Here is a 20614-nt window from a genome sequence, read left to right as displayed (position 1 = left end):
AGCTGGAACTCGAACTCTTATTCTACATCAAATGTTATCCACACTCTCATTTGTCATCTGATAAAAAAATTCGTAAGGGTTCCACGGAACCCAGTGTCTCGCCTACTTTTGCTGTTAATCGCAGGCTCAACAAAAATGAGAAAAAAAATCAATAAAAATATTCCTCTCGATACTATCTTTTGATTGTAAGAAGCTTCTGTCCAAGTTTGGTATAAATCTAGGATAGTTTATGGATCTAATAAATGTTTTAAAAACTTTAACTGCATACTGTATGTAATGTTGACTGGAAGAAAAACTAAGTCCATTTATAAGTAAAATACGGATAAACAGGTACAAAATTTTGACAAAATTTCCTTCGAGATACAAGCTTTTGATCATAAGCAAGCTTCTGTCCAAGTTTGGTACATATCCAGGATAGTTTAAGAAAGTTATTGAAATCTTAAAAACTTTAACCACAGAGTGAATGTATTGTTTCCTAGCAGAAAAACTAAGTCAATTTATAAGTAAAATACGGAAAAAATAATTTTTTTTTTACAAAATTTATTTCTGGATACTATCTTGTGATCATAAACAAGCTCTTGTCCAAGTTTGGTAGAAATCCAGGATAGTTTAAGAAAGTTATTAAAACTTCAAATACTTTAACCACAGAGTGAATATTTGTGGACGCCGCCGCCGCCGCCGACGACGACGACGACGCCGACGACGGAATGTAGGATCGCTATGTCTCGCTTTTTCGACTAAAGTCGAAGGCTCGACAAAAAACTAGAGTTAGATAAAATATATCGACATGTCACAAGGATAATAGTTACGCTGAACGGTGCCCACTGGTCACCTGAACAGAAACGGTTAAAATTGAGTCCATACGCGACAAAAAATAGTACATGATTTCCGGTTTAAAGTGAAAGTACGTTACTAAGGGGATACTCAGTGCAGCATACTCAGGTTATAATTGCTGTTATACAATACGGATATGAGCTTAATGCAAAGTTCTGGAATCACCATATTTCAAAGGATACTGTTGAGAGAGGTACAAAAAGTTAAAAATAATACACAAATAATCAATAATCATAATGATTCACTCAAAACAAACAATTGAAAATGCATAGAAGATTCATCTGTAACTCTATTAACGAGTGATATGGCTTATTTTTCAGAAAAAAAAAAATAACCTAATGGCCTATATTGCACTCTCATGAAATATAACTAAAAAGATGGTATGCCTCGAACTCGGGTACCTTTAAACTGCCATTGGTTACCTCTGGTCACCCTATACAGAAAATAATAGTGCATATAGTTACACTGGTCATTTGATACAAAATGCATAGTAACTTTATTAACCTTACTTCCTTTGCAGATAAATTTACAGTGGTTCTTCTAATTAATTGACACAGATATAGATATTGAATGGCCCTTAAACAGATATTGAATTTCTATACATCTTGTCACCTTTTACATAATTAATTGTGGTGACCTCTGGTCACCCAACACATGTATTGAATTGCAATAAACATTATAAGATATTGAATTTGGTTACCTCTTGTCAACCCGGCAAGCCTTCACAGATATTGAATTTTGTTGCACCTTGTCACCTTTTACATAATTAATTGTGGTGACCTCTGGTCACCCTACACATATATTCTATTTTTTATCTTTAGACACTGTGCATAACTATTGAATTTATTTAACTTTAATAACCCTACTTAGATGTTTAATTTGGTAATATATGGACACCCTACCAAGATGTTGTATATGGTTAACCCTAATCACTCTACAATGATGTTGAATATGGTTACCTCTGGGCACCCTACAAAGATATTGAATATGGTGACCTCTGGTCACCCTACCAAAATTTTGAATATGGTTCTTTCTGGTCACCCTACACATATATTGAATCAGGTTACCTCTAGTCATTTTACAAAGATATTGCATATGGTTACCTCTGGTCACCCTTCACATATACTGAATATGGAAACCTCTGGTCACCCAACACAGATGTTTGAATTAGTTATAAACTTGCCATCCTACACAGATAATGATCACGGTTATATCTGGACATCTTTCAAATACTTTTAATTGAGTTATGTTCGGTTTCAAAACCTATATACTGGCTTTAACTACCTCTTGTTACCCTAAATATGTCTTGATTTTGGTAATCTCTGGTCACCCTACTAAGACAAATACAATCAAAACCAAGGAGTAAACAGATATATCAAAAGAAATTTACAACAACATTAAAAAAGTAAGGAACAACAGGAATCTTCTTAATCATGTCTTGAACGCTCCCATCGTGTGAGTTCTTTCTTAAGTCCGGTAATAATGAAAATGTACTGATGACTGTGCAAGAGTTTTAATATGATTAATCATACATAAATTACTAAAATATTGAATTTGGTGACCTCTGGTCACCCTATACATATATGAACTTTAAATACCTCAAATTACCCTACACAAATACTGAATTGGGTTACCTCTGGTCACCCTTCACATATTTTGAATGTGGTTACCTCTTATCTTACACAGATAGAAAACTTGATTACCTCTAGTCACCGTGCATAAATATTTAATTTGGTTACCTATAGTTAGCCTACTTAAATATTTAATTTTGTAAACTTCGGTCATAAATTGAACGTGGTAACCTCTGATCAACGTACACAAATATTGAAAAAGGTAACCTCTGGTAAACAATTACAGATATTGAAAATGGTTACCTCTGGTCAACCTACAATAAATTGGCTTATATTACCTATGGTTACAATTCATAAATAATGAATTTGGTTAGCATCTGTTATCCCGGTTCACACTTTTGCGCTACTTTTATAATTAATATAGCAACTTCTGGTCGCTGTACACATACATTGAATTATATTGCCATTGTCAACACACACATATATATATAGCAATTGCCTTTTTTGAATGTGGTAACCTCGGGTCGCCATACACAGATATAAAGTTATTTATCTTTAGACACCATACTTAAATATTGAATGTAGATACCTTTATTAAACCTACTAGTAAGCTGTTTATTTTGGTAATCTCTGGTCACACTGCCAAGATGATGAATGTGGTTACCTCTGGTCACCCTCCAAAGATATTGAATATGGTTACCTCTGGTCACCCAACCAAAACTTTGAATATGGTTACCTCTGGTCACCCTACACATATATTGAATAAGGTTATTTCTGTTCAATAAACCAAAACTTTGAATATGGTTACCTCTGGTCACCCTACTAAGATATTGAATAGGGTGACCTCTGGTCACCCAACCAAAACTTTGAATATGGTAACCTCTGGTCACCCTACACAGATATTGAATAAGGTTACCTCTGGTCACCCAACCAAAACTTTGAATATGGTTACCTCTGGTCACCCTACACATATATTGAATAAGGTTACTTCTGGTCACCCAACCAGAACTTTAAATATGGTTACCTCTGGTCACCCTACACAAATATTGAATAAGGTTACCTCTGGTCACTTTACAAAGATATTGCATATGGTTATCTTTGGTCACCTAAAAAGATATTATATGTGGTAACCTCTGGTCTCCCTACACATATATTGACTATGGTTACCTCTGGTCACCCTACACATATTTTGAACATGGTAACCTCTGGTCACCTTACCAAAACTTTGAATATGGTTACCTCTGGTCACCTAACAAAGATATTGGATATGGTTTTTTTTTGTCATCTAAAAAGATATTGAATGTGGTTACTTCTGGTCACCCTACAAAATATTGAGTATGGTTATCTCTTGTTACTCTTCACAGATATTGAACATGGTAACCTCTGGTCAACCTACAATAAATTGGCTTATGTTACCTATGGTTACAATTCATAAATAATGTATTTGGTTAGCATCTGTTATCCCGGTTCACACTTTTGCGCTTCTTTTATAATTAATATAGCAACTTCTGGTCGCTGTACACATACATTGAATTATGTTGCCATTGTCAACACACACATATATATATATAGCAATTGCCTTTTTTGAATGTGGTAACCTCGGGTCGCCATACACAGATATAAAGTTATTTATCTTTAGACACCATACATAAATATTGAATGTAGATACCTTTATTAAATCTACTAGTAAGCTGTTTATTTTGGTAATCTCTGGTCACACTGCCAAGATGATGAATGTGGTTACCTCTGGTCACCCTCCAAAGATATTGAATATGGTTACCTCTGGTCACCCTACAAAGATATTGAATAGGGTGACCTCTGGTCACCCAACCAAAACTTTGAATATGGTTACCTCTGGTCACCCTACACAGATATTGAATAAGGTTACCTCTGGTCACCCAACCAAAACTTTGAATATGGTTACCTCTGGTCACCCTACACATATATTGAACAAGGTTACTTCTGGTCACCCAACCAAAACTTTAAATATGGTTACCTCTGGTCACCCTCCAAAGATATTGAATATGGTTACCTCTGGTCACCCTACAAAGATATTGAATAGGGTGACCTCTGGTCACCCAACCAAAACTTTGAATATGGTATTGAATGTGGTTAACTCAGGTCATTCTACACAGATATTAAATATGTTTACCTCTGGCCCCCCTACACAGATTTCGAATTGGGTAACCCTTTCATATTATTGAATGAGATTACCTCCGGTCATCGTATACATATATTTACTTAAATTACCTCTGGTCACCCTTTACAGATTTGGAATGTGGTTACCTTTGGTCACCATACACAGGTATTAACTTTAGGTTCTGGTCACAATTCATAATTAATGAATCTTTATTGGCATCGATTATCTCGTTTCACACTATCCAGATGTTAAATTTGGTTAACACTTCCCGCAACATTTATATTGAATATGAATATTGCTCATCATAAACAGATAATGATTATGGATATCTCTGGATACCCATCCTATAATTTATTTACTTTTGGTAATCTGACGCAAATAATGTCTTAGGCAACCTCTTATTACCCTGAACTGCAATTCATTTTGGTTAAATCTGTTCATCCTATATATAATTATATGACTTTTAAGGGGTCTCATGGTTTCTCCGGTTATATACAATTAATAAAAAAAAAGATTTTGTTGACATTTTAAAAATAAATATGATATATTTCACATTCTCATTACAGGGTTTTTTGTTCGTGAATTAAATAGAGGAAATATGACAGGTGTAACAGGCGATTTTGAAGGTAATGGTTACAGTTTCAAACATAATTATTTCATTAATCATAGTAGAGGTCATATTAAGACCAATATTCAATTCCTAAAATCAGAATTCGAAACGTAGGGTTGATAGTACAAATCAAATACTTCAAAAACTAGAAAAACTGCACAAATTCCAAAATTATAGTTAAGGAATGTCAAATTATGATACATTATCGCGGTGTATATTTGAAACATCGTTATTTATTCCGCCATTTCCATATCTTACAGGTTTGGAAAACTTTAATTTGGAAGACCTCCATGAATTGCGACATGAAGAAAAGGAAGAAGTTAAAAAACAGATTGAAGCCATATATATTGAGGCAACCTCTTTGGAGAAAAAAGCCAGAGAATTGGGTATGAATTGTGTTTTCTCATTTATGCCCAAACCGCCACAAATGTCGTGATATTTTTCATACAGTATTGTATAGATTACGCTGTTTAGATCATACAATTGAGAAATAATTCATTTAGGCTTGAATTTATACTGATTTTACCACGGATTGACCTTTTATGCTAAATATTTTACAACGACCGATGGCATGGATAATATGCTCTTCATTTTTTAAAACTTTATTCAGCTACGATCAATTATCCTTGGCCAATTTGTAATGGCTCAGCGACTGCGTATATATTTTTTTTAAAAGTGTTTCAAAATTAGTATCTTATTCCAACAAATCGAAAATTGTTACTGTTTTTGTTTTTTTGTGTACATATGCAAATTGAAAAAATATGATTTATTCTAGGAAATTACACGCACAAATATTATATTTCCCTACCATTTTAGCATGTGATACAAATTCAAAACAGTATATTCTTCGCCACGCACAAACCTTAACAGAAAAAGCAAATGAGATGAAAGAAAAGATATGCTTAGCATCAGGTGATTTATTTCTTTATCTGTATTATATTATAGATATACATTTATAACACAGTAGTGTTATTTTTATGTTAATACTGTAGACTTTTGTAGTTGAATATATCTGTTGGCACGCAAATTGGAAACTGAAAAACAGAAAATTCAAAAGGCACTTAATCAAATCCACTTGTCATAACCAAATTGACAAAGCCACGACAATAAACACAAAATCGGGAACAAGACAAACATCATTCCACGGAATTGGTTTGCGGTTTATTCCTTACTTTATCATTTGTTTATTATCTAAAAACTAGTGTACATAACACACTTTGGCAGTTCACTTAATACTGATCAGTGTTTTATTTCAATTTTCTTATGATGCCCTTTATTAGTAAAAAGAAAGGATTCATATCAAATTTTTACCTCCCCACACACACATACCAGCACACCCACATACACACCAACACACCAACACACATACACACACCAACACACCAACACACATACACACCTACACACACATTTTCTAAAACAAAATGTCAATACCAATTACATGCATCTAGCTGCTGCCATCATTCAAATTTTAGAATGTTTTTGGCTCTGTATCTTCATTTTATTTGTTTAATTCAAAACAAAATAATTTACACAAAACCAGTCAACCACCAGCATATTATCATAGCTTTCAATAATCATGAATAACAAAGTCAAATATTGTTTTTGAATAAATTTATGAATAGCCAAAAATGTCAGACTTCTGTGATACAAATATTTCAGAGCAGAAGGTCTGAAAAAGTTAATTTATAATTCTAAAGAGGTGAATGTCAACAACCTCACAAAGAAATGAAAGAATCATAATTCAAATTTTATTGTAAAATTCAGAGTTTACCCAGAATCATATCACTCTTAACAAATCTGTCAAATGATCCCTGAATAAACAAGTAATATTTTCAATGATACGTTTTATTACAATTGAATACACATAAGTATGTATAAACAATGTCATTTAGCTGTAAATTTGAAGTGAAGAAATTTTAACCTTATATTCTAATATTAAGGGAAATCATTCCAAACACCTGATGAACTACAAATTGCTATAAAGCAATCCATAGCTTCAAACGAGGAACAAACATTAATAGTTGAGAGACTTAAGAGGAACTGTTCATCCCATGGCTTAGAATACAGAGGTCAAACACCAGGGAATGGGAATTGTTTTTTTGAAGCAATCACATGCCAGCTAGATAGAATTGGCGCAGACGTTATTGCTCCCGAACAATTAAGAACAAATGTTGTAAACTACATATCAACACATCCTAGTTTTGAGGTAAACTAATTAACTTGTTAAATACATTCACTAATTATCAAACTCCTCCATGGACAGAAACATAAAGAATTAGTTGGACATGTTTTCAGGGGACAAATCAGAACCGTTGGCAACGTTAGTGGCGCATCAGCACAACTTAAATATATGATTTAAATCAGTTAAGAAGCTATTAACACACAAATACCATCAAAACTACTTCCGACAGAATATTAATTTGGAATTGACGTAACTGCCCGTAATACCTGTGATTAATGCAATTTAATATTTAAAGATTTACAAACTGATAAAAGAATAAGCATCAGTTAAGACTTTCATATCAACCAGAATGCTTTTTTCTGCAGATGTTTAAATAAATCATTTACAGTTAATATAGTACAATGCTAAATAATAGGTATTGACAAAAAACAATAAAATAAATAAAAAATGTATGTTATGATCATGATGATTTTTGATAAAATGTAGTTATAAAAGTATTTGTTTTGTATTAATCAATTTCAATGTACAGTAGTTAATAAAGACTTATGTAAGTAGCTTTCTTTCAATCAATAGGGCAGTCAAGGCATTGTGTTATTAGAAAACTTCGTTGAAGACAATTTTCCGGACTACTGTGACAGGATGTTACAGAATGGAGAGTACGCAGACCATGTTGTGGTCATTGGAATGTCCAGAATGCTACAGAGAGACATAATTATTGTCACCAGTGCTCCCAGTACCAATAATGAGGATAGTGTCCTTTGGGTAACTGGTTGTGATGGTTTTTCCGGTAATCCTATTCTTCTTGGGCACATTTTCGAAAACCACTACCAGTCACTCCAGCCAAAAGGTAACTGATAATAGAAATTATATAATTTATGATTATCTCTCATAAAGAGATACCTTTACAGTTATAGTTTAAAGTAACGCATATGTAAATCTATGTTAAAAAAATAATGTCTACGGTTGATAGTTGGGAAATATCTTATAACACGAGATATAGTTGTGGAATCTGTTAATCTAATGATTCCAATAAAATTTGATAATTTGTTTAGATTATTTACAAAAAGTCATGCTCTTCTTGTCTGACTTCATCGGGCATGATCACCTATTCCAATGACGTCATTATATAAAATTCAGAGGAAAGCAAAATATTTGTCGTCATTATTATATTTCGACTAAGGAAGGACTTCGATCAAATGACCCACGTTTGGTAAAATGTTGATCAATATTGTGCTCAGAAAGGGATAAATACCATAGAATCAGTAAAATGTCCATATTTATATATTTGATATTTTATCAAATTGTTTTTGGCAAAACGAAATGAAATAAGTTTACTTTAACTTTGTTCTTCATTAGGCATTTTCACATTTTCGATAGGAGCGACCCTAATGAGTCTTACGTAGACGGAACACATTTTTAAGCCTTATATCTTTGAATTAGGTAGATCATCACTATATATCTGTATATCGCCATCTTGAATTGTAAAATAGCAGCACACAAGCGACAAAGTTCTTTATTTAAAACTGCAAATTTTGAGACATAAATGCTATTCATTTTTAAAACTCTTGTTTGATAAATGTAAATAAGTGCATTATATCATTGAAAAAATAAGTGTTATTGTAAAAACCGGCTATCAGTCTTTGTTTGATTCAATTTGTCAACTGAGCTAATTAACGGAAGATAACTTATTTGGTGAATTTTCTTTAAAGGAATGATAATGAAATTTCCATTTTTCGCAAGAAAACGAGATTTATTTTCACCCTTTTTCTTTTGATTTTCTACTAAATTGTGGCTATGTATAAGAAAATTATGTCTGAGAAAAAAATTCAGTAATGATCTACCTTAAATCGTTTTACGTTTTTTCACTGTAGACTGTTTTTGAAAAAGAAAAATATTAAAGGAAGTATTGTAAATGTGATATTTATATAAGTTTACTTTACATAATTTGATTGCATAATTACTGCATTGATATCAATCAGCATTAGAGGCAAAGTTTTTCTAATTGGCAAATACATTCAGATGCAAAAAAGCTTTATTTTAACAGATAAACTAGTATTAATTATAAATTATTACGTTTTTTTGTTAATTGTAACGTTTATACAACAAATTTTAGGTGACAGTGGCAAACTTGATCACCACACGAATGATAAGCATGCAACAAATGATGATAACCTTTTTATTCCTGTTGATGTGTGCAACGAAGAACTCAGCAACTATAACATGACACATGATGTTGAAGGTACAATATTGTTCCTTCGGAAATGTTCACTAGCCATACTTATCATCAGTGATTTTAAAATGATTTGAATAACTTATAATTAGCAGGAATTTCTCGCTACATTGAAGACCTGTTGGTGAACTTCTGCTGTTGTATTTTTCTACGGTCGGGTTGTTGTCTCTTTGACACATTCCCCATTTTTATTCTCAATTTTATTATAAAAAGTAAAAGTCATTTTATCATCCACTTTTATACATAACCTACCATTAGTATACATAGACGTCAATATTCTATAAAAAATAATTAGTTGTATTATAAAGTTGCAGTTTATAGATACTACCAATGAGCATGACTTTATCGAAGGCTTTTCGAAAGTCAACAATGCATTTAAAACACATTTTATTTCCATTTCTCCGTACTTCCAACGACAAAATTATTATACTTAAATTTGACTTTACATGCGAAATTTAAAGTGGTTTATCTAACGTCATTTTGTCGCAATAGTTGTATCATGTGTCCTCCTTTTTTATTATTAACTGTAACGTCTATGTTATACTGCAAATGCGTTTTATTATTGTATTAATACTGTGTTTATAATTGTATTTTTTGTAACTCGTTAATTGTTTTGTCAGAGTTAAGCCATTTTCCATTATTTGCTTTTATAGTGCGTCTTTTCTTTTAATGTTTTACTGCTGTTTTACGTGTAATGTGCAGGTTTGCGCCTGTTGAAACGTTCAAATATATTATATGCAACTATTTTTTTGTGTTATTAAAATTTGCTGTTACAAAATATTAGAAATTATTATAAATTAAGGAATGTATCTCCCTCATGCAAAGCTCTGATTTCTTTCACGGATTTGGCTATACTTTTTGGACCTTTTGGATTATAGCTCTTCATCTTTTATATAAGCTTTGGATTTCAAATAATTTGGCAACGAGCATCACTGAAGAGACATGTATTGTCGAAATGCGCATCTGGTGCAAGAAAATTGGTACCGTTAATTTTATTGTGCAGAGGTCGTTTGTTGGTATTTTTCATCGATGTCATCATTTGTTTTTAAATTTATAACAAGTAAACTAGTGTTACTACATAGCAATACATATGCTTTTCTTACCCTAGATATGCCATTCGTAGAGTTTGTGAGATCCACCTTCATCAAAAAACGGAAAAATGGTACTGATTGCATTGTTAGACGTTTAAGGTATGGGAAATTTTATTTTAATCGAAAATATATAGTTTTGAAATCAACTAATTTCTATATGCTACCTTCTTCCTATGACCTAATGGTTTCAATAGAATTAAAAGAAAATAAATATCTATCACAGCAAAACATATACCTTCAGATTATTGAAAAATAACTCTGTTTGTTATTCAGAATAATTTTACTGAACTTCAAATAGTCTTACAAAATATAAAAATCACTGTATTAACAAAGGGATCATTTTTAAGAACTCTATTTTTTGGGGGACAATTTAAGTCTATTATACTATGGTGTAACTCTTTCCAATGTTTCTGAATATATGGATGAATTTTTGGTCACACTATTACACTGAAACATATTGTTGTGTTTTATCAGCTAGCATTTGTGACTTTGGCTTCAGTTTTTGCTTATCATTCAACAGAAATGAAGTGGACAACGAAGACGTCATAACCAAGCATTTAATGGATATAACAATCACAGGGAATTTTATTCACAGGAAAGCAAATAAAACCACATTGCAATACAGGTGTGAAAGGTAACTTTAATCATCTAAGTCGATAATCTATAAAGGAATTTTATCTTGAAATAAATTCACTCTTGTTTTTCTCCAAATAAACAATAAATAGAAAAAGAGAACAACTTAAGTAACAATCGTAAACATTCTTAAAGAATCTATTTACATATCTTGCATATCAACTTTGCAAGACAATGCTGAGTTAAAAGATACATTTGTGACAGAAAATAATATTGGTATAGTTTTGAAAGAGATGAGTTGTATAATCTTGACTTCTGGTTGTATGTTATTCTCTTGCTTTTTTTCAATAATATACGTTTTGTGTTATAGTTTATACAGTAATTATAGTATGGCCTTTAATAACAGATAGTTCCGAAAGCTTTTAAACGTATTGAACTATGAATTTTCTGAAATATTGCACAACATTTTTCTCTTTGGTTATCTATAAAGTTAAGATGCATATTTGTTTAAATTTTATCATGTTTATTTTAGATGTAATAAACCAAGAGGAAAAAAAACAGGTCCTTTGAATACCAGGGCAAATAATTGTCAGGCATATGTGTCATTCCAGTATGTTATGTTAATGTAATATTCATTTATCTCTTTTACTTTTCTTTTATGATGCAAAACTATAAATTAATTTATAACTTTTAAGCGTTTGAACATCATTATTTATTGATCCTAACATCCTTGTTGTAGTTAAGCAACCTTTTGTCCGTGTCTTGAGAGTGGGAATTAAATGCATTTATCATATTACTAAACCAAACACATTTAAACAGGTATTCACCGGGCATACACCATTCATGAGTTTCTGGCTAGTTTACCTGACATTTCATGTGATGAGCGGGTCAATACACCCTGTCATGGTTGAAATTATTATATAAAGAATCCCTGTATCAAATTATATAGAATTTGGTATATATCATTTTGATGATAAGTTATCAATTTACAAGGAGAACACAACAACCATAGCAGTTATTCGAAGTAGCCTTACACATATTTTTAGAAAAAATAATCCTTTTCTTCAAGTCCGATAGATCTTAAATATTGCTTACAAGCTGTTGTAATAAATATAATAATGATACGTTTGGCAAAACAGTACTAACCAGTGACGTTGTACATGTAAAAAAAAATCATTAAAGGGCATGTTAATATCTTCTTACACAGATTTTTGACCCATTTGAGTAAAAAAGCAGTAATAATTCGGCAACAACTAAAACACAATGGACACAGTTTACAGATAAAAGAGGAAAAACACCAATCACGCCCAGATCACAGCTTACTGCTTTATATAGATGCTTTACTTGATCAGGTATTCATGTCGTCGGTATTATATATAATTTATTGCTCATAACGAATTGACTTATTTTTCAATTATAAGTTGCTGGCACTCTTATAAACACAATGATAATAAAAATTGTGTATGCTGACATTATTGGAGTTTAATATTTTCTCAACCATTCTGTTCTTTTCGATGTCTGTGTTTGTCTTCCGGCGCATTTTTTCATAATTTGCAAAGATTATAATGAATGAATAGGTTGAAATAAATCAAAAATAAAATGATTAGGATAAAATTGGCTTGCCAGAGAGTCATTTAATGCATTTACATAAATATCGGACGCTTGTATGAAATATTTTAATGAAAAAACCAGTTTAAAGCTGAATAGCATTGATGATAAAATATTCTAGAAGACATATATTTTTACAATGACATATATTGATACAACGACATATTTTGTGTTGATTTGAAAAAATCCTTAAGCTCAAAAAGATTTTAACTAAATTTGAAATTAATTGTAATTGACACGAATTTAATTTTATTTCATTATCAATAGGGGAAAAAACCCATGGAAATATTGTGCAAAGCATGGAAATGGGCTAGAGATCAAGGGCATTTTGATGTGCACGATAGAAGATACTATCTGACACCAGTTGACATTAAGAATATATGTCAACGTTACAAAATGGATAAAAGGTATCAAAACATAATCAAAAGATTTACTTAAAATATGTACTTACTACTTTGTTCTTCTAAAAAATCCAAAGAAACAGGCTCATTGATGAAGGCCGTATGGTGACCTATAGTTGTTAATGTTTGTGTCATTTTTGGTCTTTTGTGGATAGTTGTCTCATTGGTAATCATACCATATCTTCTTTTTTATATTTGTCTCTACGTATCCAGTCATCGAACCACATCTTCTTTTTTATATTTGTCTCTACGTATCCAGTCATCGAAAAATAACACATTATCCGGACTTCAGTTACCTCTGATAACTTGAACCAAATCTTAATATTGACAAAGACTTTGCTACCTCTGATAACACTTAACATATACAGACTTTGGTAACCTCTGGTTAATGAACACATATATGGACCTGGGTCGCCACTTGTACCCTTAAATGTTTGTAGAATTTGATAATAACTTTTCACCATTTTGTTAACTTTGGTCACCTGAAACATATATATAATGATACACAGGTATTGACTAGGGCTACCTTAATCATACTTGTGTTTCCTATGTCTATTTTAGATATGTATATAATCTATATCCCTTTTGAAACCGTACACATATATTGACTTTGGTTACCACTGTTCACCGCAACTTTGGTCACATCTGGACAATTTAAAAAAAAATGATAGCTTTACACAAAGTATATCCTTGGTTCCGTCTTGTTACATCTACATACTTTAGTAAAGTGAAATTTAAAGAGCATTTTGTATTTAGTACCTTACACTGGAAATGACGTTGGTTACCTCCATCACATTTATAGATACAGCCTTTGGTTTGTGGTTCTTTAAACTGATGCACTGTTTGCAAACCCAATGGTTCGTCTGTTAAAATCATTACTTTATTCACCATTTTAATCTTTTTACCATTCTGATTGTAAACATGCACTTTACACAGTAAATTAACTTTGGTGTTTTCTGGTCAAATTATACAGATGTACTGTTGACATTGATTTTGTATATGTCAGTACTGGTATTGATCTATGATATTTCCTCATTTGTTTTATAATTCACCAGAATGATGCTGTAGCTGTACACGAGCTATGCACACAAATACTGAAGGAAGAGATAATTTTCTACCAAGAATTGAAAGAGTAATTATTCTTATATAATAATGTACTTTTGTAAATTTTAATAACTGATATAAGCATAATGCTGATAAAGAGTAATTCTGAAATTACTGATTGATACCCTGTTTTGTTCTTCAGACATGACTGGATTGCCTTATGTTCAAATAGTTTTTATAGTACTCGTCTGTCCAATTTCGTATATGATTTTGTCTGTAAAATGTTTCAATGAGAGCTGTACAGATGAGTTTTCTGTAGACTGAACGTATATCTGACTTCTCATAATAGATGATTTGTATTTTTGGTTTTTATCCTTTTGAGTGTTTTTAGTGCTACACTTGTTCACAAGTCATATATTTTGTCAATATATTTTACATTTTTGTCTTTTTCAGTTTTAATAGAGGTTATTTAATATGAGTACAATGTAGCTAGTTTGTCGTCTTCTTTTCCATTAAATGGACATGATTTCAACATAAAATATATAATTCATACTCATACTTTTGGTCATTAAATATGTAACATTTACATTGTAGGGGAGTACAGCCATTAGTAATTATTTACCAGAATGAAGCACAAAGAAAAAGAATGGTGAAACTAGCAGAAAATGTGGTGTTTTTAGATGCTACATATAAAGGTATATACTTGTATATAATCATGGAAATTTCAATTTAAAATATTGATACGTTTAAAAGAATTGAACTGTGTGACAATAAACTTACAACATGTTTTTTGTTTGTTTTAAGGATTAACTGCCTATGGTTATTCATTCTATGCTCTTGTTGCAAGAGATGAACAGCAAGGCCGAGGCACTCCTCTTTCGTACTGTATCTCGTCAGATGATACTGGTGAAGTTGTCAAAATATTTCTGAGATCTCTGAAGACTACGGCTGAAAATCATGGATTTGATTTCCGTCCAAGGTTTGTGGGTATCAAAGTTGACAATATTTCGAATTCAATATCATTGCTTATTAACACTTTTCATTTTCGTCTTATTATTTGTTTACAATTAGTAACATTATTCGGAGTCAACATCAAATCTGATATGGATATAAAAGATAAATAAATACCATTCAATTATATGTTTTAATTAATTTGGCTGTAAAAATTACAGGTTAAACTATGACATTATTCAAATATTCGTGCAGTGATAGTTATTTGAAATGACAAATAGACAATGCTATGAAAGATTCATCTAAAGAAACATTTTTTCATGCATATCAAAATTAATACAATTAAGGTCCACAATAATTTCAGTTGAATTTTGGCAAAGAATATTAGATAAATAATTTTTGCATAATAATATTTTTCTAATGGACTAATGAAACTTACAAAAACATCAATTTCCTTAAAATCTTTTGAGTGTGATCTATAGCAAGGCTTTAAAACCAAAGCATTTAAGATTAAAGCATAGTCAGGTTTATACATAACATAATAATTAAAGCTTTTTTAGGCTTGTTTCCAAACTTTTTAATCACAAATTAAAAATCTAATTGATATAAAAAAAAAAAGAATTTACATAATTATTTACAAATTAACAAATAGTATTATAGAATAAAACCAATATGAGATAAAGATATAGATTGTTGATACTGCAGTGTTACATTTTGTTTACTAGATCTTTTATGGTAGACAGAGATACCAAAGAAATCAGCGCAATTAATGAAGTATTCCCAAACAGCTCTGTTTTACTTTGCTGGTTTCATGTTTTACAGGTATTATATTATTCAATATATGTATCATACATTTTACCTTATTCTTTATGGGAAAAAAATCAGTTATTAAATGAGAGTTATTCTGTGAAGTTTCACTCTTTTGGATCAATAAGTATTAATTGCATTGGATTTAACATTTTATATCTTTTTTTTGTGTTTATAAGCTTGAGGTTAGTTTTGAAATTAATAAATAGACTCTTTCGCATTAATACTTTCATAGATCAAATATTATCTTGTTGAAAAATAATTAGTCATGATATATTCAAGACAATGTTTAATTATTATTATCAAGAATCTTTAAGACATGAACTAAATATAAATGATTTGATTTACAGGCTGTGTACAGATTTTTGAATAAAAAAGAATCTGGTGTATCAGGACCCATGCACGCACATACCAGAAAAAAAGTTATTGACTATATTAGAACTATGAAAATATGTACCAAGGTAATCAAACGTGATAGTTAAGACAAATAAAATATAATGAACCTATGATACCACAGTGAAATATAATAATTTTTAAATTGGTCAATAATTTTGAGTTGGTCCTGACAAATTCAAATAATGTATTCGAATATTTAATATGTACTAGGTGAATGTTAATTTACATAGTATAACTTGACCTGCTTCTGATAATAACAGTTTTATATGCAGAGGATGTGAAACATTGTTAAAAAATTAATCACGAGTGTGTTGCCTCACAATGAAACACGATTGGTTATTGATATGTTTATATTATAAGAAAAATCCCTGTAGAAATGAAACTTCAGTGGGATCTTTTTCTCCTTTTCCAACATTGTAATTGTTTTAATATCAAAATCATATCAACAAGATTTTTCAAATAGAGTCAATTAAAACGCAATAATAATAATAATAAAAAATACAATCAATGAATTTTGGTTGATAAAAGATGAAAAAAAAACCACTGAAACATATAGAAATGAATCTCTATTGAATTAAAGCAGTAAAATAATTTAGAAAGTACAAATAGTTGCTTAATGCGATTTAAAGATCTTACCTATAAATATACAATGCTTATGAGTACATGCGTGTTTAATCTATAAAATCTGATTTTATACTCAAAAGAAATGTGTCAATATAATTTTTCATTAGAAAGAAGACTTTTCTCAAAAAGTTAAAATGTTGCAAGAGAAGATGCCTTCCAAACAAATAGCAGACTACTTGTTAGACAACTGGTGTACTGACAAGTGGGGATGTCGATGGGCCAACTATGGAAGACATTTTTTTCATGAAGATCAAGATACAAATAACTTAGTTGAAAGGTTATTAATACATTTTATTACTATACACCTTATATTTTACAAGATCGAAATTTTAAGCATCATCTAATTATCATCTGTTTGATAATAGTAACTAAGTATATTTTATTTTGGGGATAAATTTTCTGAACTGTCTCTGTTTTTATGACCTGATTTATAAAAAGTATTACACTTTGTCTAAATCCTACTTCTTCATGGGTAACCAAAGACATAGCATGATATAAACTTTACAATTTTTAACTATATGGAGAGGATTTTTGCCGTTCTTTCATGATAGGGTTATGCAAATTTAATACAAATATCATAATTGTCAATGCAAGTCGATAATTACATAAAAGCAGACAAAATGAAAAAATGTAGTCTAGCAAAACCTGATGTGTATGAGGATATTAAAACAAAAAAATATAATGCTACTTATAACATTCAAATGTTAACACATTAATATTTTATGTACTTTCTATTTGTACATTCAAATATAAATCATAAATTCAAAGTCCTTAACATTTTGTCATTTTCAGGTTTTTCCTGGGCATGAAATACCATTTCCTTGGTGGGTATGCCAATAGCAGAGTAGAGGACTTACTACTCCTTCTCCATGGAAATGTAACTATGTTTTATGAGTAAGTAAGTTTAAATTTGTCACAATCCTGTTCTTCTTATCGTTCACTTGAATCGTCTGAAATTAGAAAGATCATTTTAATTTAAGATGCAAATACATTGAATATTAAATACTGTGAATTCAATTTTTTAAGAAATAATTTATTATTAGATCTTTGAATTATGTTTTCATAACCAAAAATAAATTAAAAAAAACATCGTAATTTTAGCTATCTGGATGAACTCGCAAAGATTGGTCGCCTGAAAAATATGGGAGGACAAAGGGGAGACAAAAGTAAATTGACAGCAGAGAATATGCTCAAGGCAGGACTCGACCAAACTGTGCAATGGACTTCATCCACAGAATGCACTGTTCCATCACAGACAGCATTTGGGACGATTTATAATGTGGACATTGTCAATGAAGTGTGCAATTGTCCAGCAGCAACAACAAGAGGTATTTTTTTAGCATCTTAAGTCAGTCCAACAATGTTTAAAAGTACACCATCAAGTATGAATTGTTGAAATCAAGATTATTAATTTCGGGTACCGTATATGGTTCCCGGAAATGCTTATCCTTCTAAAGCACCTAATTTCACTTCAGGTATTCAATGGAATTCGTGTTGTTTATTATTGTTTTTTACTGTTGTTGTAAATGTCTTATGGTTTTATGAGTCTCCTCGGTTTTGATTGTTTTTGTCTTCCAACAAGGCATTATCAACCGTCATCAGGTTATACAAGTGCAAATAATCATTTTCCTCATCAAATTTTCTAAAACAATGCGATCCAATTTAAGTAAATCTTTACTCAACGTTCATTAGTGGTTTTGTTTAAAGTTTGTACAATTGAAAGTGAACCATAAAGGTACAAGTTATTTATGTTCCATTCTCTACTATTTTTCAGGAATGTGTAAGCATGTTCATTTAGCTGAATTGATTGCTTCTAAAAGGAACATCGACCTTACTGTAGAGCGCAGATCAGAAGCAATGGATGTATTTAATGCAGAACAATATTTTTATGACAGAGATAACAACCAGGTAGAGGTTTTGTCAAGATTGGGAAATGTATCAGTTGTTAATTTGACCTCTTTCAAATGTACATGTTTTGCCAATAGCCATGGTAAACATTGTGTTTGTGTGATGGTAGCAAAACTGGTAGTTCCATCACCTGACATAGAGTCTACCTCAATTGATGAAACAAAACAACAATTAATTGAAGACAAAGAAACAACCGACCAGGCTATTAAAAGAAAAATTGAGGAAATCAATTTATATGTAAACAATAAAAATTTCCAGACAATTGACGTGAAAAAAAAAGAAAGCTATTTGTCAAGCACTCACAACGGCATTACATATTTGTAAGACAACCAACTTTTCCAAAACAACAAGAAAGCGAAAGCAGCAACCGCTGTTTCCAAGCAGAAAATCCAAAAGTCCAAAAACTGATCATGACTATTCAGTAAGCCGAAAGTGTGTTCTGAAAAAACGGGGGCGTAAAGTTAATGATGATGGCAGTTTCAAATCTACGCACAGAAAGAAAGGATCCATTCGTAAACCATTTCAATGAAAAAAATAATGAAATATTATACTGATTTTGAAAAACTGCCTTTTCTAGATATTCGTTCAAAAATTGTATATGTTACATAGGTGCTTAAATGCTTTAAAAGTAGGACATATACAGTTTGCTCTTGAAATGTTTTGCAAAGATACTGATGTGAACAAATGGATATAATTTAATATAACAAATACCTATTCCTAATGATGATTTTGTCAAGCAGATAAATTGGCTAATTATTACATTGGACTAGGTCTGTTTGTTGTCTCAAGTAGGTTATATTTTTTAAGCAAATGATCAAATATGTTTTAAGTTAAGATAATACGTGTCATGTGTCTAATAAATCATTACCTGGCAGCATTGTCTGTATTGTCTTCCAAAAGGCCTCAAAAACTTTCCCATGCATTGCCTTGTTTACATTAGTTTTATTTAGTTCGGCTATAACATGGCCAACAATTTCTCTGCAAATATAAGTTAAGACAGCAATTTTACTATTATAGGACATTTCTTTACCTACACAATTTTATATAATGACACCATCTTAATTATTCTAGTTTTAATAAGAATCACTTAATCTAAGCAAATAAAAGACTTAATTTACAAGAATGCATTTTATTTTATTGACTTAAATATTTTTTTTTAAATGTTTTAATATGTTAATACTATAATGCTTAATTTATGTCATTACTAACAAAAATTGTATTCAATAATTTCAAATGTTTCCTAGCTACAACAAAATAGAGCATGTTAAACCGTTGGAAAATAAATGAGAATAGCAATGTTATACATATCAATAATAAAACAAAGGACCAAGTCGAATTGTAAGGCCAAATTAAATAGTAATTTGTACATCAATAATTATAAGTCAATTGTTCTACCTAGCTTTCTGATAAACATGTAGTGTGGATTGTTTCAAGTTTATGACCAGTAAGAAGTAGATTGTATATGATTTTATAGTTAGTATTCTAACGATGCTATTAATTTTAAAATGATTGATTCCATGTCATTTTGCTTTGAAAAGTTTATTATTTAGTACACAGAGAAATGTGAAACCTTGAGTTGTTTTTTACGTTTTGGTCGGGTTGTTGTTTCTTTGACATAATCCCTGTGTCCATAAAGTTATA

General features: G+C 30.9%; 2 protein-coding genes across 2 annotated transcripts; both read left to right on the top strand.

Moving 5' to 3' along the window:
* The first annotated feature begins 958 nt into the window (after positions 1 to 958).
* Positions 959 to 16506, top strand: LOC127713098 (uncharacterized). The gene is made up of 16 exons (XM_052219726.1): positions 959 to 1027; positions 5112 to 5171; positions 5416 to 5541; positions 5972 to 6067; positions 7099 to 7364; positions 7914 to 8187; positions 9454 to 9579; positions 10679 to 10760; positions 11182 to 11295; positions 11767 to 11859; positions 12442 to 12586; positions 13110 to 13249; positions 14299 to 14375; positions 14882 to 14982; positions 15092 to 15266; positions 15964 to 16506. Exons 2-13 carry the CDS (start codon positions 5144 to 5146, stop codon positions 14309 to 14311), a joined length of 1503 nt encoding a protein of 500 aa, XP_052075686.1. The 5' UTR covers positions 959 to 1027; positions 5112 to 5143; the 3' UTR covers positions 14312 to 14375; positions 14882 to 14982; positions 15092 to 15266; positions 15964 to 16506.
* LOC127713103 (uncharacterized) lies at positions 15277 to 19709 on the top strand. Its single transcript, XM_052219737.1, has 6 exons — positions 15277 to 16060; positions 16396 to 16506; positions 17173 to 17342; positions 17858 to 17959; positions 18167 to 18393; positions 18840 to 19709. Exons 1-6 carry the CDS (start codon positions 15971 to 15973, stop codon positions 19295 to 19297), a joined length of 1158 nt encoding a protein of 385 aa, XP_052075697.1. The 5' UTR covers positions 15277 to 15970; the 3' UTR covers positions 19298 to 19709.
* The last annotated feature ends 905 nt before the right edge of the window (positions 19710 to 20614 follow it).

The sequence above is a fragment of the Mytilus californianus genome, unplaced genomic scaffold, assembly GCF_021869535.1.
Source record: "Mytilus californianus isolate M0D057914Y unplaced genomic scaffold, xbMytCali1.0.p SCAF_8, whole genome shotgun sequence".
Lineage (NCBI taxonomy): Eukaryota > Metazoa > Mollusca > Bivalvia > Mytilida > Mytilidae > Mytilus > Mytilus californianus.
Note: the sequence above shows the minus strand (reverse complement) of the source record. Positions and strands in the feature narration are given on the sequence as shown.